This window comes from Tinamus guttatus, unplaced genomic scaffold (assembly GCF_059628265.1).
Source record: "Tinamus guttatus ecotype Peru unplaced genomic scaffold, ASM5962826v1 Tinamus_guttatus_pri_ptg000317l, whole genome shotgun sequence".
NCBI lineage: Eukaryota > Metazoa > Chordata > Aves > Tinamiformes > Tinamidae > Tinamus > Tinamus guttatus.
In genome coordinates, this window is record NW_028288851.1 from 34,671 (window position 1) to 49,219 (window position 14,549).

The window sequence follows — 14,549 nt, forward strand, 5'->3', positions numbered from 1 at the left end:
GGTTCAGGCCCCTCCGCGTCTCCGTGACCGGAGCCGGTACCGGTGCCGCGCCCGGGCCGCCCGTGCTCCAGCGCGGCGGGCGCTCCCGGGCCGGTAGGCGGCAGTGCCGGTCTCGGCGCGCCGCGCTCCCCGCCTCCGCCGCCGCCGCCGCCGCCGCGCAGCTCCGCCGAGGCGGATGCAATTCCCCGGCTGCCGCTGCGTGCTCGGCGCAGGCAGCCCGAGCGGCCCGGCGGCGGGCGGCAGCGCGGCCCCGCTCCGCAGCGCGCTCCCGGGGGCCATGGCCGAGTGGGCGCCCGCACAGGTAAGCGCGGCCCGGGACCGGCGGCGGGGCCCGCTCGGCCCCGGGAGGAGCCCGCGGGCCCGGGCGCGGCGGGAACCGCCGCGCCCGGGCCCGCGGGCTCCTCCCGGGGCCGAGCGGGCCCCGCGCGATCCGCGGCCCCCGGGATGCCCCAAGTCGCCCTCGCTCCGGATTCCGCCCCCGGGTACGGGCTCCCGTGCCCCTTTTTCCTAGGATGCCCCAAGCACCCGGAACGGGGGGTGTCCGTGTGCTCCGTGCTGTGAGCGTGTGCGAGCCGGGATGTCTGTGCGTCCCGGGATGCCCTCTGCCTGGGGGTGCCCGTGTGCCTCGGCCACAGGATGTGCCCTGGGCTGCTTGGTGCGCAGTCCAGGATGTCCCAAGTACCTGGCCAGGGATGTCCGTGTGTCCCGAGATGCTCCGTCTGCGGTTCAGGATGTCCCAAGCGCCTGGCCAGGGATGTCCGTGTGTCCCGGAATGCTCCGTGTGCAGTTCAGGATGTCCCAAGCGCCTGGTCAGGGATGTCCGTGTGTCCCGGGATGCTCCGTGTGCAGTTTGGGATGTCCCAAGTACCTGGTCAGGGATGTCCGTGTGTCCCGGGATGCCCCAAGCACCTGGCCAGGGATGTCCGTGTGTCCCGAGATGCTCCATGTGCAGTCCAGGATGTCCCAAGCGCCTGGTCAGGGATGTCCGTGTGTCCCGGGATGCTCCGTCTGCAGTCCAGGATGTCCCAAGCGCCTGGTCAGGGATGTCCGTGTGTCCCGGGATGCTCCGTCTGCAGTCCAGGATGTCCCAAGCGCCTGGCCAGGGATGTCCGTGTGTCCCAGAATGCTCCATCTGCAGTTCAGGATGTCCCAAGCGCCTGGTCAGGGATGTCCGTGTGCCCTGGGATGCTCCGTGTGCAGTTTGGGATGCCCCAAGTACCTGGCCAGGGATGTCCATGTGCCCCTGGATGCTCCATGCACAGTTCAGGATGCCCCAAGTACCTGGCCAGGGATGTCCGTGTGTCCCGAGATGCTCCGTCTGCAGTTCAGGATGTCCCAAGCACCTGGCCAGGGATGTCTGCGTGCCCCACGATGCTCCGTGTGCAGTTTGGGATGCCCCAAGCGCCTGGCCAGGGATGTCCGTGTGCCCTGGGATGCTCCGTGTGCAGTTTGGGATGCCCCAAGCGCCTGGCCAGGAATGCCCACGTGCCCCGGGATGCTCCGTGTGCAGTTTGGGATGCCCCAAGCGTCTGGTCAGGGATGCCCACGTGCCCCGGGATGCTCCGTGCACACTCCAGGATGTCACAAGGACCCTGGCCGTGGATGCCTGCGTGTCCCGGGATGCTCTGTATGCAGGCCAGGATGCCCCAAGCACCCTGGCAAGAGATGCCCATGTGTCCCGGGATGCTCCGTGCACAGTCCAGGATGCCCCAAGAACCAGACCAGGGATGTGCACGTGCCCTGGGATGCTACGTGCACAGTTTGAGATGCCCCAAGTACCTTGACCAGGGATGTCCACATGTCCCAAAATGCTCTGTACGCAGTCCAAGATGCCCCAAGTATCTTGACCAGGAGTGTCCATGTGTCCCAGGATGCTCCATATGCAGTCCAAGATGTCCCAAGTACCTTGACCAGGAATGTCCACGTGCCCTGAGATGCTCCATACTCAGTCCAAGCTGTCCCAGGCACCTGGCCAGGGATGCCCGTGTGGCCTGGGATGCTCCATGCTCACTCCAGCCCTCAGAGGCCCCATGTCCCCCTGCTGCCCGCCGTGTGCCCAGCTCGCGGGGGAGGCCGCGGCGCTGAGCGCTGCCGTCCCCGCAGGTGCAGGAGTGGAACGTGGAGGCGCAGCACCTGATGCCGCTGCAGCCGCCGCTGCTGCCCGAGCGGGCGCACGTGCGCGAGGCGCAGCTGCACTCGGCCGAGGCCTCGCTCTGGACCGTCGTGGCCACCGTGCAGGCCATGGAGCGCAAGATCGACCTGCTGGCCACGCGCCTGCTCAGCCTGGAGGGCCGCTCGGGCACGGCTGAGAAGAAGCTGCTGGACTGCGAGAAGAGCACCATGGAGTTCGGCAACCAGCTGGAGAGCAAGTGGGCTGTGCTGGGCACCCTCATCCAGGAGTACGGGCTGCTGCAGCGGCGCCTGGAGAACATGGAGAACCTGCTCAAGAACAGGAACTTCTGGGTGCTGCGCCTGCCGCCCGGGCCCAAGGGCGAGGTGCCCAAGGTGAGGGGTGCGCGGGGCGGCGCGGCGGCAGCGTGTGTGGCGCCGCGGTGACGGCGCGGGGCTGCTCTCCGCAGGTGCCGGTGACGTTCGTGGACATCGCTGTCTACTTCTCCGCCGAGGAGTGGAAGAACCTGGAGGAGTGGCAGAAGGAGCTGTACAACAACCTGGTGAAGGAGAACTACGAGTCCCTGCTGTCCCTGGGTAAGCCGGCCCCGGTCCCGGCCCCGGTGCGTGCACCCGGGTGCCTCCCGTGCGCCAAGGCCACCACCCGCCCCGTGTCTCTCCGAGCAGACGGCGCCCTGGCCCGGAGCGATGCGCAGCCCCGCGGCGAGCGCGGCGACGTGCCCTGCGTCCCCGAGCCCCGCGACCTGGAGCCCCGGGAGCTGCCCGCCGACGCCTGCGCAGGTGGGTGCCGCCGCGGGCCCTTCCCGGCCCTGCCGCCATCCCGGCTCCAGCGCTGCCTCCTGTCCCGCTCCCTCCCGTTGGCCACCCCTTGCTCCTGCCCCCAGCCTGGTAGGGACGGGTTTCCCGGCTGGAAGCAGGACGAGCTCCCCCAGCCCGCGGGTCGTGGGGACGTGTCCCGGTGTCCGTGCGGGGGGACGTGTGCTGGGAGGGGGCCCGCGCGGGCACCGGGGCGGCCGCGGCCCGGCCTGGCACGTCTCTCCCGTCGCGCAGAGCCCCTCATCTCCACCTCGGACATCCTGTCGCGCATCAAGCAGGAGGTGTCGTTCGCGGGGGAGCAGCAGTTCTCCGAGGAGCGGGGCCTCCCCGCGGACCCCTGCGCAGGTGAGGCGCGCGCTGCCCCGCGGGCCCCGGCGCGCGGCGGGGCCCTTCCCGCGGCGCCATGCCCCGCTCTCCCCCTTGGCGCAGGAGCCGACGCGCTGATCACGGCGCACGACTTCCTCTCGTGGATCAAGCAGGAGGAGGAGCCGTGCGGCAGGGAGCCCTGGGAGCTGGCCGAGAGGGACATCCTGGCGGCGCCCGGCCCAGGTGAGCCGGCCCGGCGGCACCGCTGGTGGGTCCTGTCCCTGCTGGCAGGGCCCCGGCCAGCCCGTGTCCCTTGTCACCGCGCTGGCCACCCCTCGGTCCCACCGCTGCGGTGCCAGCGGGGCCCGGGACCCCAGCAGAGGAGCCCTCTGCTCCCGCCTGCCCCCAGCACCCCTGTGCCATCGCTGTGCCCAGCATCACCAGTGCCATCGCTGGTGCCATTACCTGCAGCATCACTAGTGGCATCCCTAGTGGCATCATCAGCAGTATCACTGGGGGCATTGGTGGGGACATTGCCTGCAGCATCACTAGTGGCATCATCAGCAGTATCACTGGGGGCATTGATGGGGACATTGCCTGCGGTCACTGTAGCAGTGATGGTGGCAGTAGCATCACTGGTGGCATCAGTGGTAGCATCACCAGCAGCATCCCTGGTGGCACTGTTAGTGGCATTGCTGGTGGCGTTGATGGTGGCCACCCTAGTGGCCTCCCTGGTGGCATGGCTGGCTGCATCCCCAGCAGCATCACTGGTGGCATCGCCTTCCGCGTCCCCAGCAGCACTGCCCACACCACGGCTGGTGCCATTGCCCGCGGCGTCACCTGTGGCGTCCCCGGTGGCGTCACCCGTGGTGCGTGGCGCCGGTGACGGCAGCCTCCCGTCTCCCTGGCAGCGGGCGAGGGGCTGCTGGTGAAGGCGGAGGAGCGGTGCCCGCACGCCGACGTCCCCGAGGAGGCCGCGCTGCCGGGCGCCGCCGCCGAGCTGCTCTTCCCGGGCCCGGCGTTCGGCGGCCCCGAGGGACAGCCAGCCCCGGCCCCGGCGCCGCCGGCGCTCCCGGCGCCCCGCGGACTGGGCAAGCCGCCCGGCGCCGAGGCCGAGGCCGCCGCGAGCCGCGTGCCGGCGCCGGGGCCGGAGCGCCCGCACGGCTGCGCCGAGTGCGGCAAGAGCTTCAGCGGCAAGAAGAGCCTGCGCATCCACCAGCGGAGCCACGCGGCCGAGCGGCCCTACCCCTGCGCCGAGTGCGGCAAGAGCTTCAACTGCCACTCGGGGCTGGTGCGGCACCAGATGATCCACCGCGGCGAGCGGCCCTACAAGTGCGCCGAGTGCGGCAAGTGCTACAGCCGCAAGGAGCACCTGCAGAACCACCAGCGGCTGCACACGGGCGAGCGGCCCTTCGCCTGCGCCGCCTGCGGCAAGAGCTTCATCCGCAAGCAGAACCTGCTCAAGCACCAGCGCATCCACACGGGCGAGCGGCCCTACCAGTGCGGCGCCTGCGGGCGCAGCTTCCGCTACAAGGAGTCGCTCAAGGACCACCAGCGGGTGCACGGCGCCGAGCCGGGCGGGCCGCCGCCGCCGCCCGCGCTGCCGCCGGGGCTGCCGGCCGCCGACTAGCGCCCCGCGCGCGCCGCCGCCGCCGCCGCGGCCGCCCCGCTTCTTTTTACCGCCCGCCCCGCTCTGTGCAGTGCTTGGAGGTGTCGTTTTGTACGGACCACGCAATAAAGTCGTGCTGGGCCGCCCTGCTTCGCCCGCTGTGCCGCGGCCCTGCGCCGCCTGTGCCGCCGGCGGGACCCGGAGCCCTTCCAGCGCCCGGCAGCCCCGGAGAGGGGTCCCGCTGCCGCACAGCCGCCCCCGGCCCCGCTGCCGCCGCCGGCGTCCGCGGGAGCAGCCTGCCGGCATCGGCACTGCCGCGGCTGCCGGTATCCCAGCCAGGGGCTGTGCGTGCGCCTGTGCGCCGGGCACGCCTGTGCGTCACAGCGTGAGGGTGTGCAGACCTGGCGGCTGTATATGTGTGTGTGTGTGTGTGTGTGTGTGTGTGTGTGTGTGTGTATACAGACGTAGCGACTGTGTGTATATGGACCTGGGAGCTGTGTGTGTGTGTGTGTGTGTGTGTGTGTGTGTGTGTGTGTGTATGGACCTGGGAGCTGTGTGTGTACAGACCCAGTGACTCTGTGTGTGTGTGTACAGACCTGGCAACTGTGTGTATATGGACGTGGGAGCTGTGTGTGTGTGTGTGTGTGTGTGTGTGTCTATAGACCTGCTGACTGTATGTGTGTGTGTGCACACTGCAGTGGGCTGTGCACCAGAGGCTGTGCTGCACAGGTGCACGCTGGGTGTTCTAAGTTTGTGTGTGTTTGTGCGTGCAGGTGTGTGAGCGTTGGTGGGGGGGTGACTGTGTGCACAGGTGCCACAGGTTGTGTGTGTGTGTGTGCACGGGACAGGACGTGTGTGCACACACACGGGCACCATGTGGGAGTGCGCAACAGCCGAGTGTGCACACACATGTGCAAGGGTTGCACACACGGCAGCCCGGTGTGCAAACACCACCCTGCGCGGGTACAGGCGTGCTCACACCCACAGGAGGGGTGTGCAGATCACAGGGATCCCCGCAGGGACCCTCCTCCCAAGACCCTTCCCAAAGGGAAGCGGGAGCCGCCCGGCGGGTTCGGGGTTGCTGCTCCCTGTGTCCCGGTCCCTGCTGGGCCTGGATGGCCCCACCGGGCACCCGGTCCCACAGGGGCTGGAGGAAGAGGAGGAGGAGGAGGGAACAGGAAAGGGAGGGCAGGAGGAGGGGGCAGCAGGGCAGGGGGGGGTCCGGGGCGCCTGGGCCAGCAGCCTGGGGCTGTGCGTGGGGCTGTGCGCCGTGTGTGTGTGGGGCTGTGCACAGTGTGTGGGGCTGTGCGTAGGGCTGTGCATCCTGCATGGGGCTGTGCTTGGGGCTGCGCGTGGTGTGTGGGGCTGTGCATGGGATTGTGTGTGGGACTGTGCATGCTGTGCGCGGGGCTTCGCGTGGGGTTGTGCACGCTGTGTGGGGCTGTGCTCGGGGCTGTGCATGGGGCTGTACATAGGGCTGTGCACGAAGCTGTGCGTGCTGCATGGGGCTGTGCACACTGCATGGGCTGTGCACACTGCATGGGGGCTCTGCATGCTGCATGGGGGCTGTTGCTCGTGCTCCATGGGTGCACAGAGCACCCATACCCAGAGTCCCTGTGTGCGTCACACAGGGACTGCGCGTGTTGCACGGGGCTGTGCACGCTCAGGACGGGTGTGCACGCTGTGCAGGGGCACATGCACCCTGCACGGGCTGCTCTGCACGCTGCAAGGGCCGAGCTGCATCCTTGGGGCTGTGCATGCTGCAGGGGGGCAGGTACAGTGCCCAAGGGCCATGCAGACAGCCCAGGAGCCGTGTGTGCTGCACAGGGGCCGTGCACATTGCACAGGGGCTGTGCATGCTGCATTGGGACTCTACACGCTGCACAGGGGCCGTGCACATTGCGCAGGGGCTGTGCATGCTGTGCAGAGGCCTTGCATGCTGCTCGGGGGCTGCGCACACTGCTCAGGAGCCGTACACGCTCTGCAAGGGCTTTGCATGCTGCTTTGAGGCTGTACACGCTGCATAGGGGCCATGCACATTGTGCAGGGGCCTTGCATACTGCTTTGAGGCTGTACATGCTGCATAGGGGCCATGCACATTGTGCAGGAGCCATGCACGCTGCTTGGGGGCTGTGCACGCTGCTCGGGGGCTGTGCACGTTGCACAGGAACCATGCACATTGTGCAGGGGCCTTGCACACTGCACAGGGGCCGTACACACTGCACAGGGGCCATGCACATTGTGCAGGAGCCATGCACGCTGCTCGGCTGCCATGCACGCTGTGCAGAGGCCGCGCACACCCTGGGGAGCTGCGCGCAGGGGGCCCACGTGCACTGCCCATCCAGGCCACCCAACAGGCACCTGAGGCTGCTGGTGGCCAGGACGGTCCCACGGGCTCGAGGGCGCCGGGCTGGGGAGGACGAAGGAGCCGGGGTGGCTCCGGCAGCGCCGCGAGGGCAGCGGGCGCCGAAGTGGCAGGTGACAGAGCAGCAGGGCCGACCCCACGCGGCCACCAGGCTCCGCTGGGCCACGGGGGGGACGCGGAGCAGCGAGCGCCCCGCGGGGACGCGCGGCCCCTCGCCACGGTCGCGGTGCCGTTTCGCTGGGGCTTTTCTGGAGATTTGCTTTTTTTAAACAGAAGTTTATGGTTATATGCAAATTAGGTCATTAAATGATTTGCATAAAATGTTCGCACGGCGGCGACTACGTGTTCCTAACTCCCCACCCCCCGAAAGGTAGTAACCCTACTCGACTAGCGCTGCAGCGCGGCCCCGCGTGTGCAGGCGCCTCCGGCCCCGCGCACGCCTTGCGCACGCGTGTGCGGTGCTGCACGGCCCAGGCATGTGCATGTCCTGCACACGCGTGTGCGCTGCCAGGTGTTCTGGGCACACACATGCCTTGCACACGCGTGTGCAAGCCCGCACACCCCGGGGACACGCACGCCTTGCACACGCGTGTGCAACGCGGCGCGCCCCGGCCCTGTGCGCGCCTTGCACGCGTGTGCGCGCCGCAGCCACACGCACACCTTGCGCACGCGTCGCCGCCGGCCTCCCCGCACCCGTGCGCGTGTCCGGGGCGCCGCCGGCCGCTCCTCCTGCCCGGTCCCGTCGCGGCGCTGGCGCGCGGGGCCAGAGCCGGCGCCGGGCGCTCGCGCCCGCCCGCGTCCCCGTGTCCGTCGCGGCCCGGCGTCCCGCCTGCCCTAGCTGTTGCTCAGGAAGAGCCGTCTGTGTCTGGAGGCCGAGCCGCGCGGCCGCCCGCGGCGCCGGCCCCGGCCCCGGTTGCCCAGGGGGCTGCGGCTGGGCACGGCGCCGTCGGCCCACGCGGCGCCGCCGGCGGCGGCGGCCGGGGGCTCGGGGAAGCCGGGCTCGGCCTTGGGCTGCTCGGGCAGCGGCTCGGGCCGCGGCTCGGCGGCGGGCGGCGCGCTCTGGCGCGCGCTGGCGCGCTCCTGGCGCAGGTAGCGCAGCTCGTCGCGGATGTCCGTGAGGACGCCCAGCAGGCGGAACTGGAGCTCGCGGTCGCGCGCCCGCTCCTCGCGCTGCGTCGCCCGCTCCTCCTGCCACATGGCCAGCTCCTGGTGGTACAGCTGGTCCCACTGCTCCTCCAGGTCCAGCAGGTGGTGGATGTTAGTCCTCCAGCTCTCGCGGCGCTCGTCGCGCAGGCGCGAGCAGCCCAGGCCGCGCGGCGGCCCGGCGGCGCCGGGGGCGTCCGCGGGCGGCGAGGCCGACGACGGCAGCGACTCCTCGGTGAGGGCCCCGTGCAGCGGGGAGCGCGCGGCCGGCGCCTCCTCCTCGGGCGCCTTCTCCCAGCCGGGGCCCATCAGTACGCGGGGCAGCGCGCCCATGTCCGGCCCCGGGCCGCCCGCCTGCTCCTCGGGGTGCGCCGAGTCGAGCCCGCGCGCCAGGGCGGGCAGCTCGGAGCCGCCCTCGTGGCCCCAGTCCGAGTGGGCGTCCCCGGGGTGCAGCGCGTCCTCGGGCAGGGAGGTGACGGAGCCCTGCGAGCTGCAGCGCCGGATCAGCATGGCCTGCCGGGACAGCTTCATGTCCTCCTCGGCCGAGAGCGGCGCCGCCTCCGGCGCGGCCTGCAGCCCCGCGGCGCCGCCGGGGCCCCTGTCCACCTCCCGGCCCTCCCGCTCCTCCTCCTCCGACATGGAGGCGTAGGAGACGAGCGACTCGTTGCGCAGGGACGGCGAAATGGCCGACATGTCCGGAGTCCGCAGCTCGGGTCCCGACTCGGCTGGAAGAGAAGAGGCGCCCTCCCGTGAGCCTTGGCGGCCGCCGCGTCGGCTCGGGACGAGCCCCTTCTCCCGCCCTGACACACGGATGTCCCCCTCGGACGCCCCTACGGGAGAGAGGGCAGCAGATCACAGCAAGCAAAGACAGCGTCGCGCCCGGCGCGCCCCGCGCCCCGCGGCCTCCCCGGCTCCGCGCTGGCACCCGGGAGCAGCCACCGGCCCCAGAGCGGGGCGGCCGGAGCCACCTTGGAGGCCACCACGAGCCGTCCCCGTCCCCGCGCGCGCCCCCAGCCTTACCCGAGCTGCTCTGGCCCTCGCCCCGGCTGTACTCGCAGATCACCGAGGGGTCGGGGCTCTGCACCGCCAGCCGGGGCACGGCCGAGCCCTCCACGTCCGGCAGCGCCGACGGCTGCCCGTTGGTGTCGATGTAGATGCTGGGGTGGCTCGCGCCGGGCTGCAGGTGCATGAAGGACTGCTTGGTGGCGCCGGGGAAGAAGAGATCTGCGGACACGGAGAGGCGGCCTCAGCCCGCGGACACGCCAGGACACCCCGGACCTCCTCCCATGCTGGCACCGCCACCGCCGGGGCTGCCGTTCCCATGGGATGTCGGCGCTGCGGGCGCCCGGCTCGGAGCCGCTCGGACCCTCGGCAGGGCCGGGAGCCCCGTCCCGCCGCACCGAGACACCGGCAGCGGCGCCGCGGAGCCCGGCGCATCCCGGTGCGCAGAGTGCGTCGCTTCCTCGCGAGCAAGGGCAGAGGCTGGGGCATTCCCGGCCTTCCAGCCCCAGACAAGGCTGTTTTGGATATGGGGGCCCTGTCCCAATGGCGTTTGCTCGCGTGGACAGCGACACCCGGTCCGTGACCGGTGCGTTGTGTTAAAAAGGGGACCCCAGAGGAAGCAGAACAGGCTGAAGGGCCGTGCTGCAGGTTCCTGCTGCACCCAGCGGTGCCGCGGGAGGACGTCGGTTCTGCAGAGTCGCCGCCATCCCGCTGACCCGAGCTGAACCACGGGACGAAAACCCCATCCCGTCCTGCACCCGCTGCCGCTGGTGCTGCCCAGCGGGGCCAGGCCCCGTATCCGAGCGAAGGAACCCGCGCCCACGAGGCCGATGGCTCCTCCATCCCCGGGTATTTCCACGGCGGGTTTGTCATTCCGGCGCGCGCAGCTTTTCCAACCCTGGCATTGCCGCTCGGATCGTACAGGCCCCGCGGGCCGCGACGAGGCCGACCCGCTGCGCCGGACGGCCGAGCCAGGGCCCTCTCGCGCCCGAGCCGCCCGCGACTCACCTGGGTCCAGGATGATCTCGGGCTCCGAGTCGTGGCTGGCCTGCAGGAAGGTGGAAGCCACCATCTTCTCGAGCGGCGTGAGGCGCGGCTTGTGCAGCGGCCCGCCCGCGCGGTTCACGGGCAGGTGCTTCTTGGACGTGATCTTCTTCTTGACGTCGAGCCGCAGGTCGCGCCACTTGTGCTTGAGGTCGTCGATGGAGCGCTCCGTGTAGCCCAGGAAGTTGACGCGGCTTTGGATCTGCGTCCAGAGCTGCTTCCGTCGCACGGGGTGAGCCCGCAGGGCCTCAGACCCGTACAGGGCGCTGAAATGCCGCACCACATTCCAGACCAGGGTCTCGGTCTCGTCATTGGAGAAGTTGGCCTTCCTCTTCCGGCCAGACGCTGGCATCGCCTGCGAGGCTGCGGCAGAGGTGGAAGGGGCACAATTGAACCTCGGTCCCCACTCCTCTCTGTCGGCTCCTGGGGGGAACATGGGGCTGCGGGAGCCCGCGGGAGCCGCGGAGGAGGGAGCCGCAGCGAGAGCCCCCGAGGCATCCATGGAGGGGAGGCTTGGGCCGGGGAGGATCTAAAGAGCCGCTTCGGCACCGCACGCGCCTGGGGGGCACCTCATCCCCTCGCCCGGCTCGAGAGCACCTGAGAGGGGAGAAAAGGAAAGGGCGGCTGTGGGTGGTGGCAGCGCCCGCACGGTCCCTACGGCAGGCGGGGGACGGCAGCGAGGGCCCCCCGCCCTCCCCGGCCCCCCGGGGCCCCGCGGTCCCGGCCGCCGGGGAGGCCACGGCGCGCGACGGGGCTGCGACGCCGGCCGCAGCGAGCGCTGCGGGGCCACGGCGACGGCACGCGGAGCGCCTCGGGGACACGGCGAGGGCCGTGCTGGGCAGCCAAGGGCCACGCGGAGCGCCCCATGGTCATGGAGGGGACCATGGCGAGCACCCCAGGGCCACAGTGAGCACTTCAGGTCCATGGCGAGCACCTCATGGTCATGGTAGGGACCATGGTGAGCACCCAAGGACCACAATAAGCACTTCAGGTCGATGGCGAGCACCCCATGGTCATGGCGGGACCATGGCGAGCACCCAAGGGCCATGGTGAGCACAGCAGGGCCATGGTGAGCACCCCATGGTCATGGTAGGGACCATGGTGAGCACCCAAGGGCCATGATGAGCACAGCAGGGCCACGGTGAGCACCCCATGGTCATGGTGGCAACCATGGCGAGCACCCCAGGGCCACAATAAGCACTTCAGGTCCATGGTGAGCACCCCATGGTCATGGTAGGGACCATGGCGAGCACCCAAGGGCCATGGCAAGGGCCATGGTGAGCACAGCAGGGCCACAGTGAGCACCCCAGGATCATGGTGAGCACCCCATGGTCATGGTGGGGACCATGGAAAGCACGCAAGGGCCATGGTGAGCACCCCAGGACCATGGTGAGCACCCCATGGTCATGGTGGGGACCATGGCGAGCACCCAAGGGCCATGGTGAGCACAGCAGGGCCACGGTGAGCACCCCATGGTCATGGTGGGGACCATGGCGAGCACCCAAGGGCCATGGTGAGCCACAGTGAGCACCCCAGGACCATGATGTGTACCTCATGGTCATGGTGAGGCTGTAGTAAGCACCCCAGGGCCATGGTGAAAGCCATGGTCAGCACCTCAGGGTCATGCTGAGCACTCCAGGACCATGGTAAGCACCTCAGGACCATGGTGAAGGCAATGGTTAGCACCCTAGGGCCATGCTGAGCACCTCATGGCCACGTTGAGCATCCCAAGGCTCTGGTGAGCACCCCAAGGCCCTGGTGAGCACCTTAGGGCCATGGCAAGCAGCTCAGAGCCATGGCGATGGCAATGGTGATCAACCCAGGGCCATGATGAGCACACCAAGGCCACGGTGAGCACCTCATGGCCATGGTGAGCACCCCAGGGCCATGGTGAGCACCTCATGGCCATGGTGAGCATCCTGAGGCCGTAGCAAGGACCATGGTGAGCACCTCAGGGCCATGGTGAGCATCTCAGGGCCATGATGAGCACCCCAGGGCCATGGAGAAGGCCATGGTGAGCATCCCAAGGCCATGGTGAGCCCCCCAGGGCCATGGTGAACACCTCAGGGCCATGGTGAGCGCCATGGTGAGCATCCCAAGGCCATGGTGAGCATCCCAAGGCCTTGGAGAGGGCCACGATGAGCATCCCAAGGCCATGGTGAGCCCTACAGGGCCATGGTGAGGGCTATGGTGAGCATCCCAAGGCCATGGTGAGCACCTTGGGGCCATGGCAAGGGCCATGGCGAGCATCCCAAGGCCATGGCGAGCCCCACAGGGCCATGGTGAGCAAGCCAAGGCCAGGGTGAGCACCTCATGGCCACAGTGAGCATCCCAAGGCCATGGTGAGCCCCACAGGGCCATGGTGAGCATCCCAGGGCCACGGTGAGCACCTCATGGCCACGGTGAGCACCTCATGGCCACGGTGAGCACCTCATGGCCACGGTGAGCACCTCATGGCCACGGTGAGCACCTCATGGCCACGGTGAGCATCCCAAGGCCATGGTGAGCATCCCAAGGCCATGGTGAGCCCCACAGGGCCATGGTGAGCCCCACAGGGCCATGGTGAGGGCCACGGTGAGCATCCCAGGGCCACGGTGAGCATCCCAAGGCCATGGTGAGCCCCACAGGGCCATGGTGAGGGCCATGGTGAGCATCCCAGGGCCACCGTGAGCATCCCAGGGCCACGGTGAGCACCTCGGGGCCACGGTGAGCACCTCGGGGCCACGGCAAGGGCCGCGGCGAGCAGCGTGGACCCTGGCGAGTGCCACAAGCAGCCTCTCAGGGCCGCCCCGGGCACCTGCGGGCCACTCCGCGCCACCGGCACCGCGGCGGGGGCCGCGGGGAGCGTCCGAGCGGCTCGGAGCGCGCGCAGGGCCCCGGCGGCACCGCAGGGCCCCGGCGGGCACCCCCGCGGGCCTCGCGGGGCGCCCGGGCCCGGCCAGCTCCGCGCGGGGCGGCCGGGCCCGGCGGCGGCGGCTCCGCAGGCCCCGCGGGCGGGGGGGCGGCGGCGGCGGCGGCCGCACGTGCCCGTCCCCGCGGCGCCGCGCCGGGGAGCCCCGGGACAAAGGGGCCGCGGCGGGGCCGCCCCCCCCCCGCGCCCGCGCGCCCTCCCCCCCGCGGCGGCGGCGGCGGCGGCGCCTACCTGCGCGGGGCGGGCGCGGGGCCGGCGGCGGCGGCGGCGGCGGGTAATGGCTCCCGCCTCGGCGGAACTCGCCTTCATTTCCTCCGCCTCCCGCGAGCGGCGCGGCGCGGGCGCGGGCGCGGGGCCGGGCGCGGCGCCGCCGCTGCCCCACGGCGCCCCCTGCCGGCCCCGCGCGGCGCCGCCGGCACCTGCGCGCGCGCGCGCCCGCCGCCGGGGGGCCCCTGAGCGCGGCCCGCGCGCGGCCGCTGCCCGGTCAGCACGGGGGGTTCCTGCAGCCCCCGCGCCCCTTCCCGTGTCAGCCCGAGGGCTCTGCACCCCCTTCGCCTTGTCCCGTGTCAGCCCGGGGGGCTCTTGCACCCCCTGCTCCTTGTCCCGTGTCATCCCGAGGGCTCTGCACCCCCTGCTCCTTGTCCCGTGTCAGCCCGGGGGGCTCTTGCACCCCCTGCTCCTTGTCCCGTGTCATCCCGAGGGCTCTGCACCCCCTGCTCCTTGTCCCGTGTCAGCCTGAGGGGCTCTTGCACCCCCTGCTCCTTGCCCCGTGTCATCCCGAGGGCTCTGCACCCCCTCCACCCCATCCCGTGTCAGCCCGGGGTCTTCTCTATTCCCTTCACCTTGTCCCGTGTCAGCCCGGGGGGCTCTTGCACCCCCTGCTCCTTGTCCCGTGTCATCCCGAGGGCTCTGCACCCCCTCCACCCCATCCCGTGTCAGCCCGGGGTCTTCTCTATTCCCTTCACCTTGTCCCGTGTCAGCCCGGGGGGGTTCCTGCAGCCCCTGCGCCCCGTCCCGTGTCACCTGCGGGGCTCTTGCACCCCCTGCTCGTCGTCCCATGTCACCCGGGGCTCTGCACCCCCTCCGCCCCATCCCGTGTCAGCCCAGGGGCTCTGCACCCCCTTCACCTTGTCCTGTATCAGCCCAAGGGCTCTGCACCGCCTGTTCCTCGTCCCGTGTCACCTCGGGGGCTCTGCTCCCCCCGCGCCCCGTCCCATGTCACT

The 14,549-nt window shown here is 70.6% G+C and overlaps 2 protein-coding genes across 3 annotated transcripts; one reads left to right on the top strand and one right to left on the bottom strand.

The window, feature by feature from the left end:
- The first annotated feature begins 212 nt into the window (after nucleotides 1-212).
- LOC148593951 (zinc finger protein 398-like) lies at nucleotides 213-4,882 on the top strand. The gene is made up of 8 exons (XM_088528925.1): nucleotides 213-225; nucleotides 268-301; nucleotides 2,104-2,505; nucleotides 2,580-2,706; nucleotides 2,797-2,910; nucleotides 3,181-3,291; nucleotides 3,376-3,495; nucleotides 4,164-4,882. Exons 2-8 carry the CDS (start codon nucleotides 278-280, stop codon nucleotides 4,880-4,882), a joined length of 1,617 nt encoding a protein of 538 aa, XP_088385051.1. The 5' UTR covers nucleotides 213-225; nucleotides 268-277.
- A 3,178-nt stretch (nucleotides 4,883-8,060) lies between these two features.
- On the bottom strand, nucleotides 8,061-13,672 carry LOC148593952 (uncharacterized). 2 transcript variants are annotated; one of them, XM_088528924.1, is made up of 4 exons: nucleotides 13,558-13,672; nucleotides 10,380-11,012; nucleotides 9,390-9,593; nucleotides 8,061-9,094 (listed from the first exon to the last, which is right to left on the bottom strand). In XM_088528924.1, exons 2-4 carry the CDS (start codon nucleotides 10,915-10,917, stop codon nucleotides 8,061-8,063), a joined length of 1,776 nt encoding a protein of 591 aa, XP_088385050.1. In that variant the 5' UTR covers nucleotides 10,918-11,012; nucleotides 13,558-13,672. The 2 variants fall into 2 exon arrangements, with proteins under 2 accessions (XP_088385050.1, XP_088385049.1); XM_088528923.1 differs by having other exon boundaries at nucleotides 8,061-9,199.
- Between the last annotated feature and the right edge of the window lie 877 nt (nucleotides 13,673-14,549).

Excerpts from the sequence above, each read along its gene's own strand:
- LOC148593952 (XM_088528923.1), bottom strand. The coding sequence starts at position 10,917 with ATGGATGCCTCGGGGGCTCTCGCTGCGGCTCCCTCCTCCGCGGCTCCC. Across the intron at positions 9,594-10,379 it reads CGAGATCATCCTGGACCCAG|ATCTCTTCTTCCCCGGCGCC; the intron begins GTGAGTCGCGGG and ends CCGTGTCCGCAG. Across the intron at positions 9,200-9,389 it reads CGAGGGCCAGAGCAGCTCGG|GGGCGTCCGAGGGGGACATC; the intron begins GTAAGGCTGGGG and ends TCTCTCCCGTAG.
- LOC148593951 (XM_088528925.1), top strand. The coding sequence starts at position 278 with ATGGCCGAGTGGGCGCCCGCACAG. Across the intron at positions 2,911-3,180 it reads GCCCGCCGACGCCTGCGCAG|AGCCCCTCATCTCCACCTCG; the intron begins GTGGGTGCCGCC and ends CCCGTCGCGCAG. Across the intron at positions 3,496-4,163 it reads CCTGGCGGCGCCCGGCCCAG|CGGGCGAGGGGCTGCTGGTG; the intron begins GTGAGCCGGCCC and ends TCTCCCTGGCAG.